Below are 21,030 nucleotides of genomic sequence, written 5' to 3' on the forward strand. Positions count from 1 at the left end.
ATAAAAGTAAGGGTTTTAAATTAAATTTAAGCTTGTTTTAGAGGGTTTATGAATGATTTAAAGAGTGAATATATTGCTTGAAATTTGTGTGGAATAGGTATTAATGCCTCTTTGTAATTTTGGTTTATAGGAGGTTTTCCAAGTGAGTGATTTTATTTAGTCGTGGCGATTTTGAGAACATATTCAAGGTACGTTCGCGTACTCGGTAATTATTGGAATTTGTTGTATGATTGATGTTGGTAAATGATTTGTGATGTATGAATTATTTATAATGAGTTGGTGATTGGAATTAATATTGTTGGCATGTTGAATATGAACCACACTTTTATTATTGGCATGATGGAGAGCATGTTTAATTAAACTAATTGTTTAATTTGATTTGGAATATAAAAAGAGAATTTTATTATGGTTCATATAATTTTTTATTGATGCTTCATGAGGAAGGAGCTATTTAAGTGTCTATGTACACGAGGATCAAATTATATTTTGGTGCCTAAGTGCACTTAAGGTGTTCTAAACACCGAGGGATATGATTTGTGGTGCTTTATGCGCTTAAGGTGTTATTTAACACCGAGGTAGTTTAAAAAGGGATTCAATACTAAATTTATGTGGTCACTAATTATTCAAGAATTAAATTGGTATGTTTGATTGCTTGAATGAATTATAATGTTTGATTGTGTTATGGTTTGAGAGTCATCACCAAGTATAATAATATTTAAAGCAACGTAAAGTGAAAGAGATTACGCACCAAAACTCTTGGAACATATATACCTTGAGTATGAACATATGGGGGGAGTTATGCGACTTTATATTTGGCCATAACTTCTATTGGGAGTACAGGACGCTGTATATTCTTTTTTTATTATAAGCAGGAATTCTGCCACTTACAAGTGGTTCTTTTATACTGGCACAGTTAGCTCCCGTGTTAGTACCCCTTTATTAGGGCAGGTTAGGGGGAAACCTATTCGATGCGTAATCAAATTAAATGAACATTGGTATTTGACTAGTTAAGTGTTGAATATCTTGTATGCTTGTTTACAGGTGCAACAAGGTAAGTTGTGTGATGATAGGATGAGAGCATGATAGTGTGTTTTATTATGCTTATGTACTCAGCATTGTTGATTGTGTGTTGTATGTTTTTTTGACCTTGTCTTTACCTTATCCCTACGACGACCCATTTCTAATGGCGAGTAGTGGGGACAAGTAGAGAGAAGTTTTTCAAGTGATGAAGCATTTTCATGATAGGCATGAGTGAAGAGCGAATCATGCTTAATTTCCATAGGAATATGATGTGTATTATCTGCTTTGGATATTATTTATTTTATTATGCTCATGAGACTAACGTAAAGGTTTTCAGTATTGTTTGGTTTTATGGGCGTACAATGGTTCCAAGCTGTAGGTTGACTTTGTTTGACTTTACTTTCGTTTGGTTTGACTTTTAAGTTGACTTGTTTTGGATAGTTTTAAAAGATAGTCTTCCGCTGTGTGTCTTTGATATTTTCCTTAGCCGATTTCACGGTGGCGGTAATGTCTTAGATTTTTCCTATTTCGTATTTTAAAAAGGGAAAAACAAGTATTTCAAAGGAAAGGAATTTCTAGGGTGTTACAAAGTGGTATCAGATCTTAGGTTGAGATTTTTATTACCACTAAAGCCAAAAACGTGTTTTAAAGTGTTTTGTTTTAAACTTGGCCAAGTGCTTATTTAATTAAGTAATTTTTAAAAGTGAGTTATTTTAATTTGTTTTGATTTTAAGAGAACCAAACATTTATTTATTTATTTTTTTAGAGTCCCGAAATTTATTTTTTTTTTATTGTGGAAAATCCGAAATTTTGTTTTTTTTATGAAGGACATTCGAAATTTTTTATTTTATTTTAGGGTGTTCGAATTTTTTTTATTTGGCCGAAAATTTGGGCTTTTTTTTTCAGAGCTTATTTTCAAAAATTAATTTTAAAAGAGGAGTCAAAAATATTTATTTATTTTTAGTTTGTTCATTTTGCAGGAAAGCAAGGATTGAGGTAAGTGTTATGTGTTAAAAGCTTGCTGGTGAGCTTGGGTAGGAAAGAATTTGGGCATATAAGTTAGAAATAATTATGTTCTTGTATGCATTAAATTTTAGGTTGTGATGTTTGATCATGTGGATTGATTAATTGAAAGCATGTGATTATGTGATTAAGAATAGGTGAAATTGTTTGATTGAACATTGAACCAAATTCATGCAAGAACTGTATTATTTTATCTTCTTTGGGAAGGGAATTCTTTTCTAAGCCTTTTCCTTTACAGGATGCCGATTCTTCCTAGAAAACGTTCCCAAATTGGTACTCTAATTAAGAAAAACAATTAATATCCGTTTGACTATGTCAAGAAAATCCAATTCTATTGTTCCCATATGAGCGATGTCTTAGGAGACAGGCACTATGATCTTCCTGATCGTGTTTCTGCTATGACTATTCATTGTCTTCCGGATGAACCCCCATACCTTGCTGTCAAAGCAAAATTTTCTGAATTTTATTTACCAGGGGACATCCCAAACTACTCTAAATACAAAAATTTCTATGGACAGTGGTACCCTGACTTCAGATACTTGATTTCTTACCACGTTAGAGTTGATAAAGATAATTGCCAACACTTACACATTCCATATCCTAACTACTACTATGTTAATCCAGCAGGGAATAATTCCTCTTCCACTAGTGATCAGCCAGGAAGTTTTTCTCCCACTCAGGGTAATCAAGCAGGGACTGATAGAGGGCAGGAAGAACGAGAGATGATGGATGAGAGTAACCATACTGTTGATAGTTCCATTATGGAGATTCTAAACCCAAATCCACCTCCAACTCCAATTATAATCGACATTTCATCTGACGATAAGGAAGATGAAGAGTTTGTCTAAGTAGAGCAAGAACCAGAGTCACCTGAACCAATGGAGGAAGAAGATGACCCTGAATTCGATCTTGGAAGCTACAAACAATCTACCGGCAAGAAGAATAATGTTCGAAAGAACTAGATTTTTGTAGTTTCATTTCTTTTAGGATTCTTATATTCATTTCCGCATTTTAATTATTCCAGTTTCAGTGAAGCAATAAGTGGCATGTCCACAGTGAGACAGTAAACTTATGTAGTTGCATAAGTTATTTAAACTCATTTTATTTCAGTATTCCATTCATTTTCTTACTTAGCAATAAAATCTCATTTATTTCCTTGACAAATAATTCATTTCGTTCCCAAATCATTCATTTCGTATCACTACTTCAATAAGTCATTTCTTACTCACAAATATTCCAACGATTTATTTCTAAACTCTGGGAATCCATGGGAATTATTTTTGTTTATTAATGTGATGCTTTATTAAATGTGTGATTGGTTACCAATCAATATTTGGTTGACAAAGCTGTAAATTTTGGGAATTTTAACTTTTGTAATCCCAATTTGTTAGCTTAAAATTTAATGTATATGCTTCAAGGGTATTAACTAGTTAGATGGGTGTCTAACTTGAGAGCTAGCCAAGACCATATTTAATAAAGACCCCTTTGTGTTAATTCAGGCGAAAAAAGATGGTAGGAGGGAGTGGTAACAACAACGATGGAGGAGAGCTAAGTGAAGTTGTGAGACAGTTGGCAGCTGTTGCCTAACAATTAGCAAGGAACTCAACCAATAATGTAGATGCTCAAGGAGAGCTATTTAAGAAGGTGGCGCAGAGCAAGCCACCAACCTATCAAGGAGAGCTTGATCCAACTATACTGGAAAACTGGTTGAGGGAGTTTGAGAAACTTTTTGGGGCAGTAAGGTGTCCAGAAACTTCAAAAGTAGGTTGTGTTACCTACTACCTCAGGGGTGAAGCTGACCTTTGGTGGCAGCAAAATGAAGCTACCATTAAGGCACTACCTGGATTCAACTGGACTATGTTTCAAGAGAAGGTTAGGGACAAGTTTTACCCTAGCCTCTTACAAAAACAAAAAGCTGAGGAATTTTCTAACCTTGCAATGGGGAATATGTCGGTCACTGAATACTACACCAAGTTTATTGAGTTGTCACGATTGGCTACAGAGTCTGTTTCTACAGAAAAGTCTAAGGCTAGGAAGTTTGAGAGTGGACTGACTACTGATTTTCAGTTAAAGCTGTATGGGCAAGTATTTGAAACCTTTGATGAAGTGTATGGGAGAGCTGCACACCTCTATGCATTGGAGCTGAAGAAAAAGAAAGAGCTAGCTAAGATAGAAGGGAAAGAAAAAAGAGAAAAGAGGTGGGGCAAAACCCTGGAAACCAGCAAGGTAACTAGAACAACTTTAAGAAGCAAAAGTACCACCATAACAACAACAACTTCAGCAACAACAAATTTCCAAGGCAACAATCGCCAAGGTGGTCGGAACTTTAATGGTGGAGCTAAGAACTCTAACAAGGAAAATAATAAGGATGGAAGGCGCTATTTTTGCAAAAGGTGCAAGAATAACCATCCTGGTAGGGATTGTGATGGAAATTTGGTTACCTGTCGTGCTTGCAACAAGTTAGGATACAGGAAGTACGAATGTTTCTCCAAGGATCCCAATCGAAACAAACAGGGCAATTGATTTCACAATAGAGCTAGTTCCAGGAACAACACTAATTTCTAAGACACCATATCGAATGGCACCTGCGGAGATGAGTGAGTTAAAGAGCAATTGCAGGATTTATTTTAAAAGGGATACATAAGACCAAGTGCATCACCTTGGGGAGCGCCAATATTATTTGTGAAGAAGAAAGATGGAAGTATGAGGTTATGTATTGGCTATAGGGAGTTAAATAAGGTACTCCTGTAGATTAGTTGGAAAATTTGCACTCTTATATTTTAGTCTAGATTAGTAAACAATGAATGGTTTGGGGATAGAATAGAGGGAAAAAATACTTAAGTATTATGAAAATGATATCAGTGTTCTCTTCGTAATCCTTGCAAATTAATTGATAAGTGTTTAAATCAATTAGCAAATGAGTTGTTTTACCTTAACCTTTGGTCTTGAAAGGTCATATTTACTTATTACCATCCTATCTAGAAATAAGTCGTATATCTATCCACATAATTATACAAGTAAATATTAGAATGTAGAATGGTCTTGTTTTAAAGCATATTTCAAGCTTTTTTCTTTTTTTTTTTGGATAAAGATAATAATTTTATTAATGTCATTTTATTTTCATGTAAAATTCTTTTTTATTCGTATCATGGAGTCTATTCGAGTGTCTTTATCAAACAAAATCTTCAAATTTTGTCATTGGCATCATTAGGAAGTACACTGTATGCTCTTTAAAAGTTCTTATATATACCATAGGGTCCGTAGCAGTTAGTTATACAGTTATACTAACAGAAATGATCAACTCATCCCTAAGGTATAGAGTAAAACAATATAGGTGCCACAATACTACACGTCTACATTCAAGTACCAGTATTCTGAAAATAAATGATAGTTCAAATGGCTAGAGCTTCCCTCCCAGCTTCCAGAGATCCTGGGATTTACACAATATAAACTTGGATATAGAATTAATTAAAATTTATTTTTTTATTTAAAAAAACAAAGCAAGAATAAACTTCTTACAAACACTTGAATGTAAAATTTTCTTCTCAAAAAGTTGCTTGGGAGAATTTCTACTCCCATAACTAAATTAAAGCCTTCTTGCTCTTTCACTTAAGGTTCCAGATTGTACACTCACATTTCAATATTTACAGGTTATAAATAGATAGATAGATAATATTTTCATAAAATAACAAATGAATTATTATCATTAAAGAAAAGGTGTTACACAAAACATCAATATTTCCTAAAAAAAATTATAGCAAAATTGAAATCAGTACAATTCTTCATGGGCATTCCTAGAGCTTTCCTCCTGGAGCTCCATCAAGCATACTGAATACTCCCTCTCAAACAATAAAAATTCCTGGACCAAATAAAGATGACTTCGGTGAGCAGCACCTAAACATGAATATAAGATACTCCGCTATATACAACAGTTGTCGATAAGTCTACAAATACAGCCTCAAATAGGTTCAAACTTCACAAAATGTTCCTTGTGTGTTTGTGTGTGTTTGGGGGTGTTCAGATATGCAGATAAGTGCTTTGTCACTATCACACAATTCAGCAAAAAAATTAACGACATATCTACTAACTATTACTAAAACAAAACATTATCATCAACTCTTAAACTATCCTACGTGTCATTTTCACATTAAAAAATTTCCCTCTATTTTTATGTGTGATGTCATCAATATTTTTTTGATCTACAATATATATTTTTGAAACAAAAATTAATTGTCACTTTTTTACACAGATGATAAAAATTACGTAGTATCTTTTTATGCATAATAATAAAACTATTTAAATCGTGCAACGCACGAGTCTAATCTAGTTACTATACTATACGGAGCAAGGAAAATAATCTATGCGGACACACTTTGAAACAAGGTCTCAAGTACAGCGATCCACAAGCTTTAACCAGTTGAGCTGACAAGTAGAGTATAAAAAATTGATTGCCAAAATGGTTCCTCTCTGCCCACGAACAAAAGCCCTTATAGGAACATTCATGAGAAACATACATTCATAATTGACAAGATTGTAGGTATGTGCTAGATCGTAAAAAAAATAAAAAAAACAAAAAAAATATGTGCTTGATCTGGGTACAACTACTGTCAATCTATGAGCTAAAATGGGACTTTAAACCACTCAAAAGGTGCTCACACAGTAATGCAGCGACCTTAGAACTGGTTGCACCAAAGAAAACTAAATCTAATAAGCTGAGAAGCCAGTCTATTTATGATGGCTGTAGAAATGTAGTAATGATCTCCATTATCTTCTACCAAGATGAATGTCATAACCAATAAACTAAAATCAGCAAGTACTAACATACAAAGGTAAGCTTTATGATTTAAGGAGTTATTTTTTTAGGGTAATTAGTGTACCTGTAGTTGCTGTTGACTAAATAAATGAAGATATCCTGATTCTGGGCATGCAACAAGCTCAATCAACTCCTCATGCCTGTCAGGAACCTCAAACAACTCCACTAATGAAACAGACACCTGCAAACATAGTTACAAGTGGAGTTCAGAATCTACTGATAACAAACAATGGCACATTTAGCCATTCAAACGCAAATGACAGAAAACTTGAATGGCTACCAGAACACACTTACCTGCATGCAGCGTAGAATTAATTCTGGAAGACAACACCTACGACAGAGACCACGCACAATGTATGCAGCTGGGTATATCAAGGATCCTTCAGCATTAGAATACCAAGCATCCAATCGTGAAATCTCCATTGTGACACCAGCTTGAAATCGAGAAAGTTCACCTGCATTATATATATCAATCAATCAAAGCCTTAATCACATAAATAACCACTTTATGGGATCGAGAAAGTTCACCTGCATTATATAATATCCACTTTATCAATAACAGCATATTTTTATCCCTTGGTTCATATAATAAAGCAGGCGAAAGAGAAAGATGCAGCTAACTTATTTCGGTTGATTAACGATCTTACTTATACTTAAAGAGTAGACAGAAAAAGTATTATTGTCCTCGACCGCAAAAAGTCACACAATTTTTTAGACATAGAGCTAGAAGAAACATCTCCGAGAGTATGCAAGGATTTCCAGCTAACCAAATGCACCTAACGTTTATTAACAAGGCATTACACACAACACCTCCTCTCCTTATACGAGTTATACCCATCAAACCAGCACAGCAAGCATGCAATAGAACTGTTACACTTGCTACAAAGACAAACACTAATTATGCAACCCAGTACAAGGCACTCTAAAATATATGACAATATGCTCCACTACCACAGTCCCGGGATTATATTCGATTAAAGATCAGAATCAAATTTTAAACAAGCTACTGCCTACAGTACCCCACTAAATTAGGTGATTAATTGAGGTATCTCCAAGTTTTAACTCTATTCACTGTTAAATGATTATAGTAGTGAACTCCCAAATGATTAACCCAGCGTTTTCACTTCGGAACTATGTTACTTATTTATTGTCATGTCTGGCCACTGATAAAGCTCTCAGAAATAAGTTTAAGATGGAGAGGAAAAAAAAAAAGGCAAGTACATATTGTTAGGAAAGCTTCTAAAAGTAGACAGATATAAAGATTTGCCATCACCCACTCAATATAGTACCAGTGATGTATGCAGGATGATCCTATGTCCTACAAGATAAATTTGAAATCTAGACTACCTAAAACCATTATCATAACAAATGAACATTTTCAATTTACACTCTGCAAGAGGAAAGAACAAAGAATTGCTTAGAACAGTCACTAATTCAAGTAGCTTAGGCTTCCCAGATACTATAGCATGACAAAGAATTTTAAAATGTAATTTTTCTTAAATTCCACATTAGAAGATTACCACACCCATGAACAACTTACTTGGCACTACAAGAAATGCAAGCTTTATAAAATTCGCAAAGGCACACTGACTTGCATGATTTAGCAATTAATTAAAGTAATTCAATATTAGGAGAATATGCACCTACAGTCCTACAGTAAACTTCATTTGTTCAAATCACTTACCAAACTCTTTAGAATCACTGGACAAAAAAAGTGCATAATCATTAAAATAAGCCAAACTCATATGGTCACATCAAAGTCTTGATGTTGAAGAATTTTTACCTTTAAAACCCGCTGCCATTACACTGGCAAGGACACCACCATCATTCAGTTCATGAGGCCCTAATCCATCACCTACCACTGCTAAGCAGCGGAGGATAACCTCAACACAGAAATTATTCTTAGGCGAAACCTTAACATCGACCTGGAAACATAAAATATTTCAGAATTCTTGACAAGTGCAAAATGCAATATGTATAAATCTGTTTAGAATTCTTCACAATCAGAAAAGCTTCAGACAGATACTGTAATCATAATCGATAGACATGTAAGTAAAATCTTGCATATGGAGAAGAAAAAGACTAATTAAAAGTTAATGCTAGCGTTCTAGATTTAACATTTCTTATAGCAGTCATTATTGTTTACAAGACAAAAGGTTGCTCACAAGTCACAACACCAGATCCCAATCCCTCTGGATGATAAAAGTAGAGATTTTAAAATATTTGCAAACGACCCTCTGATCACCATAAACTGAAATGTTTCAAGACTTTCTCATTCACAAAAAAATTAATAATGGAAAAATTGGACATTATATTAAAGTATGATTGGTGTGTAGAAAATAATCTCAAATACAAATTTTGCACCAGCTCTTCTGAATATTTCCTGTAGCCTGTATGTGTATAAGATAAACTCACATTAAGTAAATTCCACCCCAAACACTTCAATATTATCTAATGTTAGTTCAAACTACTTCATTCAACAAACCTATACATGAAACCAACCAATACCAGGTGTAATCAAAGTGTTTTATGAGTGGTTATGGGATTGCTTTCTTCTATAACCTAAAGAGCATGGATCATTAGATTTAAATTCTCATCACGGGATAAATTTCTGTGCAAAACGGTCAAACTTTGGGATACTTTTCTGCCAACATTTCCCAAATTAAAGGGATTTACCGTCAATTGTCGATTTGATACAACTTCCTCGGTCACCGAAGAGTAGAGGGCACTCATTAATGTGGCACATAGGGTGGCATCTGGACACATGCATTCACCAGAAGGCAAACATAAAATCGCTGTGGCTTGCAATTCAAGGACTACAGGTTCTGTTGTGTCATAAATTTGATCTTCGCCGGGAATCAACCATGGATTTTCATTTCCTGTGGCAGAACAAAAATAAAGTATACAGCATGTCAAGTTAAAGCAAGATGCAAAAGAGATAATGGTAATTTCCTATGCTTCTAGAGGGGTGTCCCTCCACTGAACTACAACCTCAATTTCTTCTTTTATTAAAAAAAAAAAAAAAAAAAAAAAAAAAAAAAAAAAAAAAAAAACTCACTCAGTAGGAGTAACAGCGAAGAGCAAAGTGCTTCTTTTGCTGCTGAAGTCACTTTCTGTTTTTCTTCCACAGATAGCTCACTGGGAGGAACCTCTGCATTCTCCAGTTCATATTGTAACCAGTTGCGATATGTTGCATCACAGGAGTAGTACTCACTCTGATTCAGGATAAACTTTGTCACTAACAGAGAATTGCGATCTAAATGTGACATACTAGGAGGTCAAAAAAAGAACAAACATACTCACTCCGTGTTTAAATAAATGAAACGTTTTGATTTTCATGGAGTTTAAGGAAGGTTAGTTGAATTTATTAAAATAATAGATAGTGGGGTATAAGTTTGAGGAGAGAGGAGAGAGTAAGGGGTTTTGTGGGGACCATTAGTTAGTAGAGTTATTAAAGGATAGAAAGAATATTATTAAAAAAAAATAAAGAAAAGTTACTGCAAAAGGAAACGTTTCATTTATTTAAACACGGTCGGAAAAGGAACAAGTTTCTTTTATTTAAACACAGAGGGAGTAACAAGTAACAAAATTGAATAACATTTCAATAATGCATACCCAGTCTCTGAACTCCTTCAGGTAGTCAGATACATCATGATCCTCAAAAGCTAGAAGATTTTCAGTGGGTTGCTTCAAGGGTTCGGCAAGAAAACTAAGCAGTTTATGAGCACCTATGGGCATTGCTGGAACCCTCCACATTGATATCAAAGCAAATTCTCTGAAGAGTATATTACTGTAGAAAGAAAGTCTCTTCAACAAGCCAGCACCAAAGAAACAAGGAATAGAAGATCTCAATCAACAGTTTATTGTTTTAGTTCTTTCAGATTTTCATATTGAAGTAATGAAAGTTGATTAGCAAAAGAAACAAACACAGCTTGTTACAAATTTACAATTAGAGCACAACAATAGTTGAGATGCAGATGAATTTATCTCAGAAAAATCATATTCAGAATTCAGAGAATAGCGTATAGCCAGTCAGTTCCTTTCTTGGAGAAAAATTGGATGGCTTGTATCAGCTTTACATATGCCTCACACTGGCAGGCTATCATACCCAAGCTACAAGATATCCCAACCCTAAAGTTGCATTGGTGTCTCTATCTACTCAGATTTATATCGTGTATATAATACTAATAACTATAGTGTACATAATACTAAATTACTAATAAATGCAAGGGAAACTTAGCAGACTTTAATGTTTCCCTCATAACCCATAATCTAAGTAGAAAAATAATCTTGTTCAGTTCTTTAAAATGCAAAGCTTTGACAACTTACCCAGATTTTTTTATAAATAATGTTGATTCATATTTTGAATTAGTTGCGAAGATCTTGAATTTAAAAATGCAATCTAACCAAAAAAACCAGCGAAAGCATTTCCTCAATGGTAATATTCGAGTTTGGCTTGGGTACAAGACTAATTATACACTGCGCAAGGACCCAAGCATTGTATAGCAAGAAATTTTTTAACTCCACCACCACCACATAAAAGGAGAGATACAGCAATAAAATATCATGTAGTTCATTATATACAAAAAGAGATCATATTTTATAGTATGCTAAAACTTATTACGTAAAATACCTATGCATAAGTGCTCGTAGAAGAAGCCTGGCACCAACAGTTTCAACATCATCAACTGTAGATGGAGGAGTGAAACAAAGCCATTGTATTGTCATAGCTTTATCAAGTGATTGTAGCCGATGCTGTTCTGCAACATCTGCAGAGTTATCATACTTGCTAAATTTGATTTCCCGAGATCTTGACAATACACTGTTGAAACATATTTTAGTAGATTGATAAGTTGGATACTTGTAAGACAGACAAGCTTCTAGACTACAGAAGAATGAAAAGCAGTTACCTCTCGATGATCTCCTCAAAGCTGCCTTTTAATTCATCTCCAGGAGAAAATGGCAGATACTCCATAGCAGATACAAATAATTTGTACTTAACATGTACACTAATAACAAAGTTATGTCAGAAAAAACAATAATATATAGATGTTTGACAGAACAAAAGAGGATAATATTCAAAAGATGAACAGTAAAGTTACCTAGCATTCAGTCGTAGCTCCATCATGTGCACAAAGAGGTCAATGCAACGATGGCGTGCAAGGTATGAAGCATATATTCCAACTAGTTCCTCATGCTGTTGCGAGAATAGGTACATTGCATAGCTGCAGAGTAATTACAACTAAGGGGTACTGTTCTAAAAAGAAAAAACAGTCTCTTGACAAAGGAGAGCAGGTGTCCTTTGTGTGGAATTGGCAATTTAATGGATTATTTTGGAATACAGCTTTTAATTGTGAGTGTTCACAGAACAGTTAAATAGCATGCTACAAGTTGGCATATTTTATTTTTTCCTTAGTGTTTGAAAAATATCTACTAATGTATTATGTTCTTGCAGTTTAAAATGAAAATGACTACACAGTATTACATTTAAAGACATCATGTGGCCAGGCAAAACTAAAGAAATCTAGAGAGCTCAACATGGAACTACGTAGATAGTGATTTATTTTAATAAGCTTTAGAAGGTGTTAAGCCTTAACATATAATGCTATACATAGAAGAAAACAGAACCTTGACATAAAATTCAATTTCCTAACAAGTCATACTTACATAAATTACTAGCAGTATTGCTTCGAACAGGAAATCATTCATCAGCCCATACAATTCATTGAGCATTCTAAGCATTTGGTGATCTCTAATTGAAATCATTACATAACGCCAAAGGCAAGTTGTTCAAAATAAGATAATTTTGCAATTTTAATTGTCTATTAAAAATCATGAATATATAGGAATACCAAATAAATTTGCACTTACATGTGAAGAATGAGATCACCAACATTCATTATTTTCTCCTTGAACACATCCTTCACTTCATCTCCAAGCAAAAATCTAAGCACCAATACTAGATGAGCTCCAAAACGAATCATATGTGGATCTCCATGAGGCCTGAAGAACATCAAGTCAAGCCACACAAAAAATACCAAACCAAATTCATGTTTGTTATCAATGTAATAAGAAAATAATACATTATTTGAGAAGCAATTTGTATGCTAAATTAGCATGAAGAAATCCATAATGCTATATGTAAATTAACAAGCAATACAAGCATTTAGGCCCCACAAAAAGGCCAAGCATGATTCAAAATTTTATCCAAGGACTTTAAATTTTTGATAATTTTGCCAATAACAACAACAATCGAAGCCTTAATCCCTTAGTTTTTAATAATTTTGCCAATGCACTAAAATGTAAAACGAAAATCTTGGGACAGAAAGTTCCTTCAATTGGCCCATGAATGACACAATACTGTCTATGCCAATACTATAATACTATGCCTATTATCCTTGTGATGACACCGATTTACTTATTAAATCTCTTCTCATTACTCCGCATCACAGGGGCATTTTGTAAAAAGACACTAAAAAAAAAGCCTTATATTCCAGGAAAGTGGGAATTCAAGCTAATCAAAATATAAACAAAATCATAATAAAAATCCGCATACAGCTATAAACAACACTTCTTTTACCTGAAGGCATTTTGATCATCATCTGAAGGTGATATCCAGGACCATACAAGGTCCAGTAGGTGTGGTATATCTCCAGACATAAGATTCATCTGTTTTTCAGGAAGGAAAAAAAAACACTTCAAATTTAAGGCAAAGATAATCGCAAAAATAACAAGAGGCAATATTCAACTTAAAGCAACAATAGAGGAAAATTAAAAAGTATGGTACAGAAACTCAGAAAGGCACCAACAGAAGGCGAAAACCAATTTCTTATAGCTGACAGTTCACAGAGCATACAGTCCTTACCTCACTGCAGCAACTTTCTGATTGCAATATGTAACTTGTTTATAATATTCTATTTATTTTCCTTTTTGCCCCCACATTCCCATCACTATGCAAATACAGTTTTCCTTCTTCCTTCGAATTCCCATAGCTATTCAACTACATATTGAAATAGCTAAACTAATCACCACTACGAATAATGGTATTTTGCTTCTACGAAGTATTGCACAAGCATCATGTAATCCCTCCATCACACTATTGTGTTCAGATGTGCTATATTTATTTATTTAGTTTAATTGTCAAGAGTCACCTTTGGATTGTACCATGTTATCTTTTTGTACTAACTTGCTAAGATCAATTTAAGAGGGTGGGGGTGGGGGGGGGGGGGGGTGGGTAAGTTTCACACCAAATAGTTAATAACAAAAATCAAAGTGGGACAAAACAAGGAATGATTGAATTACTAGAACTCGAAAAAAAAAATGATCCTCTTCTTTTGTCCGAAGACTGAAGATGATTAGATGTTGGTTGAGAACCAAGCAATCTAAGATTTAATCCAAACAGCAAAAATTACATATCATGTATTTGAGGAGATGAGATATTTAAATGTGATTCTACTGTTTAAAAATTTGATCACGTTTTATTCCAAGCTCCTTTACACCCAAAACTATAGTGAGGATAAGAATACCAACAGTGCCAAAGAATTGATTTCTTTTCTTCTTTCCTTCTCTAGGGACTTTATGAGTTGAGGGCATAATAAAAGGTACACATCTTCGTTTCAAAACATGGAAAAAACGAGAAAGCATCAACAAAACCACACACAATCAGTTTTATCTTTCATTAGGAAAAGCAGACTTCCCTTCTTCTAAGCTAGGAGTTACCAGACTACGTACAGCAACTTGCTGGTGGCTGGAAATAATCACTTAGCTGAGTGCTATAATAGATTAAGCGAATACTTTACGCAGAGACATCAGCAAAGCAATAAATCCACTGTAAAAAAAGGTCTAAGGAGTCCAGATATATACATTACAGGACCTTACCTATGACAAATCATACAAAAACTAAAAGCGTTATGAAATGTGTACAATTATTTAGCTTTATCCAACCAAAAGGACATCAAAATGTTCTAATGAAATGCTTGCCTCAATCTGGCGATGCTGCTCCTTGCATCCACGAGTAACAGCTTCATGTACCATGTCACTGCATCACATAGGGAACATGATAAATTTCTGAAAGCAGAAATATAGAATAAAGATACAGCAATAACTTCCTGTGATACCTGGAATGAAGTTTTTGAATAAGAGAAGAAAGATGGCGTGGTTGCTGGTTCAGAATTTGTAGAGGCCAGTTCTCTGGCCTTCCAGAAGATCCAGAACCGCTAACTCTTTGACCAGGACTTGCACCATTAGCCTCTTCACAATTTTTTAAGAGTTCCATTCTTCCAGGCTGCAAACGGGCCAACTCCATGTCCATCTGGACATCAAGCCACGACTTGGCCATTGCCCAACATGCTGACTAGAAAAATAGCAAGCATCAGACTACAGTTTAAGGGAGAAAAAAAAAACGGCAATTAGATGTATGGAAAGAAATATATTTCAGTAGTATATAAACAACGAGCCTTACAGGCTACAGTGAACTATACCTCATCCTCAAGCCAAACGACTGGGAAAAGGTTTTACCACTACTATTCTGCTTCACAGATTCAATCAGAAGTCAGAACTCTAACCTCCTCTATTCCCACAGCCCCACATTAAACAGAAAACTTTAAAAAGAAGGTAACAAAAAGAATAAAGATGGTAGTAAGAATAACATGAGGTGGTCACATCACAGTTGAAATGAAGATCCCTGAGTTTTCTAGCAGGATATGTCAACTGATATTTGCTATTAATAACCCGTGCAGAAAATTCCATTGAAATCACATTGACCCGAAAGATTTAATCATTTCTGTGAAAAATTGTATTACAGCAACAATAATATTCTTATTAATCTTTAATGCCCTTAGACTGTTATAAATCAATAAGTTGCAGGTTATTTTAGTGATTGCAGCCAACAGGTAATTTTCAGATTTGAGAAAAATAGAACGCCATATAAAATATTCCTACTCACAAGTTAGCAGCCTCATGGCCCTACCTCCCTGATACTGATCTACCTGAATTAAACCCCACACCCCTTCAAGGGTACCAAATTCTATTTCCAGGGAAGATCCTATCCACCCCCACCCCCTTCAATAAAACAAAACCTTAAACAATCGCCCCAGGCTTGAGCCACTACGGTGACAATACACAAAACACAACCACTATCAACCACATCCTACCACTAGAAAAGCACAACCTAGAGTGAATCAACAGTCACCAGGCCAACCAACAACAAAAGTTGGCTCTAGCTCTGACCATGTCTGCTGCATTTCAAGGAATGCTTGGATGATCAAGGGAAATGCAATGAACAAGCAAACAATTTCTTTTTTACGAAAAGGTAACTGCAGATGTATTTACCTCCCAGTCCATGCATATGGGAAACATTCGCTTTAAGTTGCTACATTGAGCTGCATATACCGCTGCTTCATACTTTCCACCACCCTGCTCAGCAATTCTCTTGAATATGAACCAAATATAGAAAAAAAGAATCAATACCACTAATAGATATGAAGAAGATTGGACTTCTAAGCCTAAAAATTAACAGAAAACGTTATACCAAACAACAATCAAACCAACCAAATGATTTACTATTCTCATACCTCTGAGGCAGAGTAACAAGCCCATTTCCAAAGGCGCCATTGACGACCAATTCCACTTTCCAGCTCAATTGCTTGTAGGATTCTGTTTTTACCATTTTTTGATAGTGCTTCAACAGATGGGACTAGGTCGGATCCTCCAAATGGACATAAACTTGCAGCCCTCCATGGCTGCGTATGAAACTTAATTCAGGAAACGGTTCAATCAAAAAGAGAGGGTCTTTTTTAAAATAGATACATACCTGTCCAGCAGATCTGCAGAGGTCACATGCTTCTTCCAATCTTCCGGCACGTAGCAGAAGCCAAACATCTTCTAAAAGAGATTCATCTTGTTTCTGTTCAAAATAAACTAGTCATCATTTTACAGATGTACAGACAGCTGAGATAAGTACGTTAAAAAAATCTGAAAGAAGGATTGTACACTAGTCCAAAACCAAACCGGACCAAAACTGGAATCGGAATGGACTGGAATTTCCAGAACTTCTGGGATTCGAGAATGGACAGATATATTCCAGTCCGGTTTTAGACCAATTATACCTGTTATGCTTTTTAAAAAAAAAAATTGGTTTCTCGAAAAATATAAATAATAAAATCTAGTTCAGTTAAGACTTTGGATTTTATTGGTTTTGATTAAGTTTAATCAAATCAATCATACAGCTAGTTAGATTCATGATAAGAAAACAATCAACATGCCATATTGGTCAATCTATCCATCAAACAAGAAAGATCAACTGCCGAAATTTTGGAAAAAAAAAAATCTATTTATCAAATTAATCATCTACAAGATTCAATCATCAAAAAAATATAATAATAAATAAAAGGAAACTCAAGGAGAATTATAAGGAAAGAAAGAGAAAAAAAAAAAAAAGGCTTACAATATATATATAAATAATAAAACTACGAAGTAAATAAGGAAGGTACATATGAAGAAGAAAATGAGCAACAAAGATGATGCTGCAAAATAACACCATCACAAAACAGATTTGAATACCCTACAGCCTTCGCATAACACAAATCTCCACTACACCGAAACCCGGTAAACCTGATCCACTTCACGCAGCCCAAACACCTAGAATATTTAACCTTTCCCACCATTTTTTCTTACTTTAACCTTTTTCTTAACACCCCCCCCCCAACCACACACACACGAACACAAACTTCTTACATGCTCTATCTTTAACCACCTATTTCTTACCCACAAACTCACCATTTTTATTATTAGTACAAATAGTTTATGTTAAGATCAAATGGAAACAGAGGTAGTATAAATAGAAGAGACATCGAGAAGTAAATCAAAGAGGAGGTGATAAGGCATAGCACAAGAATAATTGAGAACTAAATTATGTGCTTTGAATTACACACACACACAGACCAAATAAGATTTACAAATTTTAAAACAAGATAGAAGATTTCAGAAACATACTCTATCATCAGGCAATGGCTGAGCATTTTCTCGTGTTGGAGCATCAAAATCCAAGTGCTTAACTGTCTTCAGATTTTTTTCGTTCTTTTTAAGATATCGTTGAGTATTATGCCAAATGCCAGAGCTAGGAAGATATGTACCAACATGAGATCCACGCACCTGCAAAACCAGAGAATTTCTGTCACAAATAAAAGTGCCTAGCTAAGAAGAGCATGCGAGGTTTGCTACTCTCATAAATTGATAATCAATCAATACAAGCAGCATATATTACACACAACAAGTCAAATAGTCAATGCAGCCTGGACACAAGAGATCCATCAAAAAGTAATATTTGAGAAATCTGGGTAAATATCAATGATCCGAGTAACGATTAGTGTGTTGAATGCTCACCATGAGTACTTAAGATTCATAGAAAAGTTGAAGAAACATAAGTGATGCCAACAAGCAATCAATTAACACAACTTTTGAAGCTGGCCCCACAACTTCTATATTGGGATGAGAAGCAAAATTTCATGAAACAGGCAGAATTTGATGTTCTCTAGTTGTCACCAAACTCAACATTTCTAATAGAAAGACAAAGCCTTTCATTTAGATAACTAACATATAAAGTACACTAGTTCACAGAGAACGCGTACAATAGTCCATTGAAATTATCCACAATCAAATATGAGTTAAAGCAGAGGAACAATTCAAATCACCTTGTTTTCCAATTCAAGGGCTTTGGACGCTAGATCTTCTAGCCACAGAACAATTCGAAGGCACAACTGGGCTGTGAGATCCGACACAACAAACTGGCAAGCTTCCAGATGCGAAGTGGTTGGGGACTGATAAATGGAGTGCATGTCAGTGCATTAACATATCCTCCATACTCAATGAGCTCAATAAACATAAAATAGGCACACCAAACCCCAGACATTAAAATAGAAGAAAAGATTACCAGAAAAAGATCTTCAGGAACTTCCTCGCTTCCTGTGAATATTAGAAAAAAAAATTATGGTTTAGAATCAGAGACATCAGCAAAAGTGACCTGATCGAATGGATAACTAGCCAAAAATTCTACACAGTTCCAACAAGTAAATTGTGCGTTCCACTAAAAATGAGCACTCAGGCGAAAGGAACCAATGCTAAAAAAAAAAACTTACCAGATTTCTTTTCTTTGCAGTTTTTTATTTTTATTTTCCCAGTTCACAAATACATTCCAAAACAATGAAGGGCATCCCTAAATAGGCAGGGCAAGATCGATTTTGGAGGTTCGTATAGGCTTCAAATTTCTAAAAAACTTTCTAGACTTTAACAAGCATCACTTTTCACAGGTGATATAGGAATAACTATCTCATTTTCAAGCGAATAAAAACTGAGCATATGGGATGCATGAGGAAAAAATAGGTGTGTTAGAGGACTCGTGTCCAGGATTGCAAATAAAGGCTTTATAAGTTCCAATTTGGCACAACGACATTGAAAAACTAGAAAGTTAATTACCTTTTCCATAGATATACCAAAGAAGTGACCAGGAAGCAGCTTCATCAAGCAATAACTGAGCCTTTTGTCGCATTAATCTGTCTTCTACAATTCGATGCCTCTCACTAGAGCCATACCTAGAGAAAATTTGAGAGAACAATCAAAACAGGAACGCACAAAAGTGTATGAGAGGGAAAAAGAGGGGAGGAGGTCATGTTGATCAAACCGCGTATATCAGTGTTTTCATCTTTTCCACTTTTATTTCTCAACTTTATGTTTTATACATTGTTGTCTATGTTTCGTACAAATCAAACACAATACCTAAATTAATCTATCACTTTAATTTCATAACAATAGTCATGTGGGTTCTTGTTAGATTTTTCTCAATGTATTTTTTCAAACTATCAACCTTAATAGTTTTCACTTATTGATAATTAGAGATATTTATAATTAAATATATATGCATTGGCACGCGTGAGAAAAGAAACATGTCAACTACTCATACTACCTTCCCATAAACAATGCACATGTTTCACAATAGTGATATGATAACAAGAATCTGTAATGTACAAAGATGTAACCACAATAAAACAGATAGTAACACTAATACTTTATAAGAGTGGCGTAAAGAGAGTGACAAGGGAGGAAAGTTTTACAAAGATAAACTTTCATACCAAATCAACACAGTAAAAAGGATTGGTATACGTGATAAGTATTAAGTTATTAGAGTACAATGTAACATTAAGCAACAGCCTGTACATGATGTATGTGAAAACCATAAAACAAAAGTACCTTATAGATTCAGAAACATCACGACAAGATTTTTCAAACTGAAGAATTAGATCGGGAATAGATATAAGCCCTGCCACAGACAAATTTTCATAAGTTGCACAATTAATTCAGCTAGAAGTACAGTCACAACTGAATATCTTCAATAGGGTTCTATATTGCACCTTGGCCGGCAGAATCTAGAAGAGATGCGAATAAAGAAAATGTTGATTCGCCAGAATCCTGCATATCCTCCTCAATCTTGCATGCTTTCAATGAATGACTTCCTGCCCGATGAGATGAATCAACAGCACCACAAAACTCTGGTATTATTTGACTATCAGGGGATCTTCTTTTGTAGGCAGAATGTGTCCTGGAAGGTGTCCCTTCTCGATAATCCAAGCTGTCAACCTCGTGTTTGATATCTTCAAGGTACAATGCAGTATTAGACATTCTACCTTCACCAAGTTTGGAAGCTGGACTATCTTGAAGCGGAGAAGTGCTTGGCCTCTTCCTGCACTTAAATCCAACTTAGTGTAACTATTGCAGTCAATATAACGATTATAACCAATTACTCATAACAGAAGAAAAAGTCGTCTGATTATAAACTTAACTCCTTCCAAGTTCCAACTCATAATTCTAGGACTTAAACTAACACATCCACGAAAAGAGAGAGAGAGAGAGACTGAATATGGGTGAGGAAAGGATATCAAAGACGGGGCGCCCCCATTCGATATTGTAATTTTCACTTTGGCCTCGCAAAAATAGAGCACCTCTATAGTTGAAGGATTGTCCCTCGACACACTTTCGATCATTCTCTTCCCCACACCCAACCCCCAATTCCCACCACCCCCCTCTCCATTTTTTCCAAGGAGCCTGAGATTCTGAGAAGGATGTCCAAACATATGGGAGTTAAACCAGTTTTCTGAAACTACAATATACGGATATAAAGTTCC

At 34.9% G+C, this 21,030-nt stretch overlaps 2 protein-coding genes across 2 annotated transcripts in view; one reads left to right on the forward strand and one right to left on the reverse strand.

Moving 5' to 3' along the window:
• Nucleotides 1-2,921: 2,921 nt before the first annotated feature.
• Nucleotides 2,922-4,566, forward strand: LOC110688540. Its single transcript, XM_021865311.1, has 2 exons — nt 2,922-2,976; nt 3,638-4,566. Exons 1-2 carry the CDS (start codon nt 2,922-2,924, stop codon nt 4,564-4,566), a joined length of 984 nt encoding a protein of 327 aa, XP_021721003.1.
• Nucleotides 4,567-5,621: 1,055 nt separating this feature from the next.
• Nucleotides 5,622-21,030, reverse strand: part of LOC110688056 (nuclear pore complex protein NUP107-like) — a 16,327-nt gene continuing 918 nt past the window's right edge. The window contains exons 2-24 of the mRNA XM_021864734.1: nt 20,260-20,588; nt 20,099-20,168; nt 19,328-19,443; nt 18,786-18,817; nt 18,547-18,672; nt 17,849-18,007; nt 16,668-16,760; nt 16,429-16,596; nt 16,187-16,285; nt 14,974-15,209; nt 14,837-14,894; nt 13,437-13,525; nt 12,728-12,859; nt 11,959-12,081; nt 11,767-11,865; nt 11,490-11,678; nt 10,472-10,646; nt 9,915-10,071; nt 9,533-9,735; nt 8,640-8,781; nt 7,151-7,311; nt 6,921-7,037; nt 5,622-5,902 (exon numbers count right to left, since the gene is read on the reverse strand). Coding sequence (XP_021720426.1) covers nt 5,813-5,902; nt 6,921-7,037; nt 7,151-7,311; nt 8,640-8,781; nt 9,533-9,735; nt 9,915-10,071; nt 10,472-10,646; nt 11,490-11,678; nt 11,767-11,865; nt 11,959-12,081; nt 12,728-12,859; nt 13,437-13,525; nt 14,837-14,894; nt 14,974-15,209; nt 16,187-16,285; nt 16,429-16,596; nt 16,668-16,760; nt 17,849-18,007; nt 18,547-18,672; nt 18,786-18,817; nt 19,328-19,443; nt 20,099-20,168; nt 20,260-20,588 — 3,163 coding nt within the window. The 3' untranslated portion in view covers nt 5,622-5,812. The remainder of the gene's footprint in view (nt 5,903-6,920; nt 7,038-7,150; nt 7,312-8,639; nt 8,782-9,532; nt 9,736-9,914; nt 10,072-10,471; nt 10,647-11,489; nt 11,679-11,766; nt 11,866-11,958; nt 12,082-12,727; nt 12,860-13,436; nt 13,526-14,836; nt 14,895-14,973; nt 15,210-16,186; nt 16,286-16,428; nt 16,597-16,667; nt 16,761-17,848; nt 18,008-18,546; nt 18,673-18,785; nt 18,818-19,327; nt 19,444-20,098; nt 20,169-20,259; nt 20,589-21,030) is intronic.

Source organism: Chenopodium quinoa, unplaced genomic scaffold, assembly GCF_001683475.1.
Source record: "Chenopodium quinoa cultivar QQ74 unplaced genomic scaffold, ASM168347v1, whole genome shotgun sequence".
Lineage (NCBI taxonomy): Eukaryota > Viridiplantae > Streptophyta > Magnoliopsida > Caryophyllales > Amaranthaceae > Chenopodium > Chenopodium quinoa.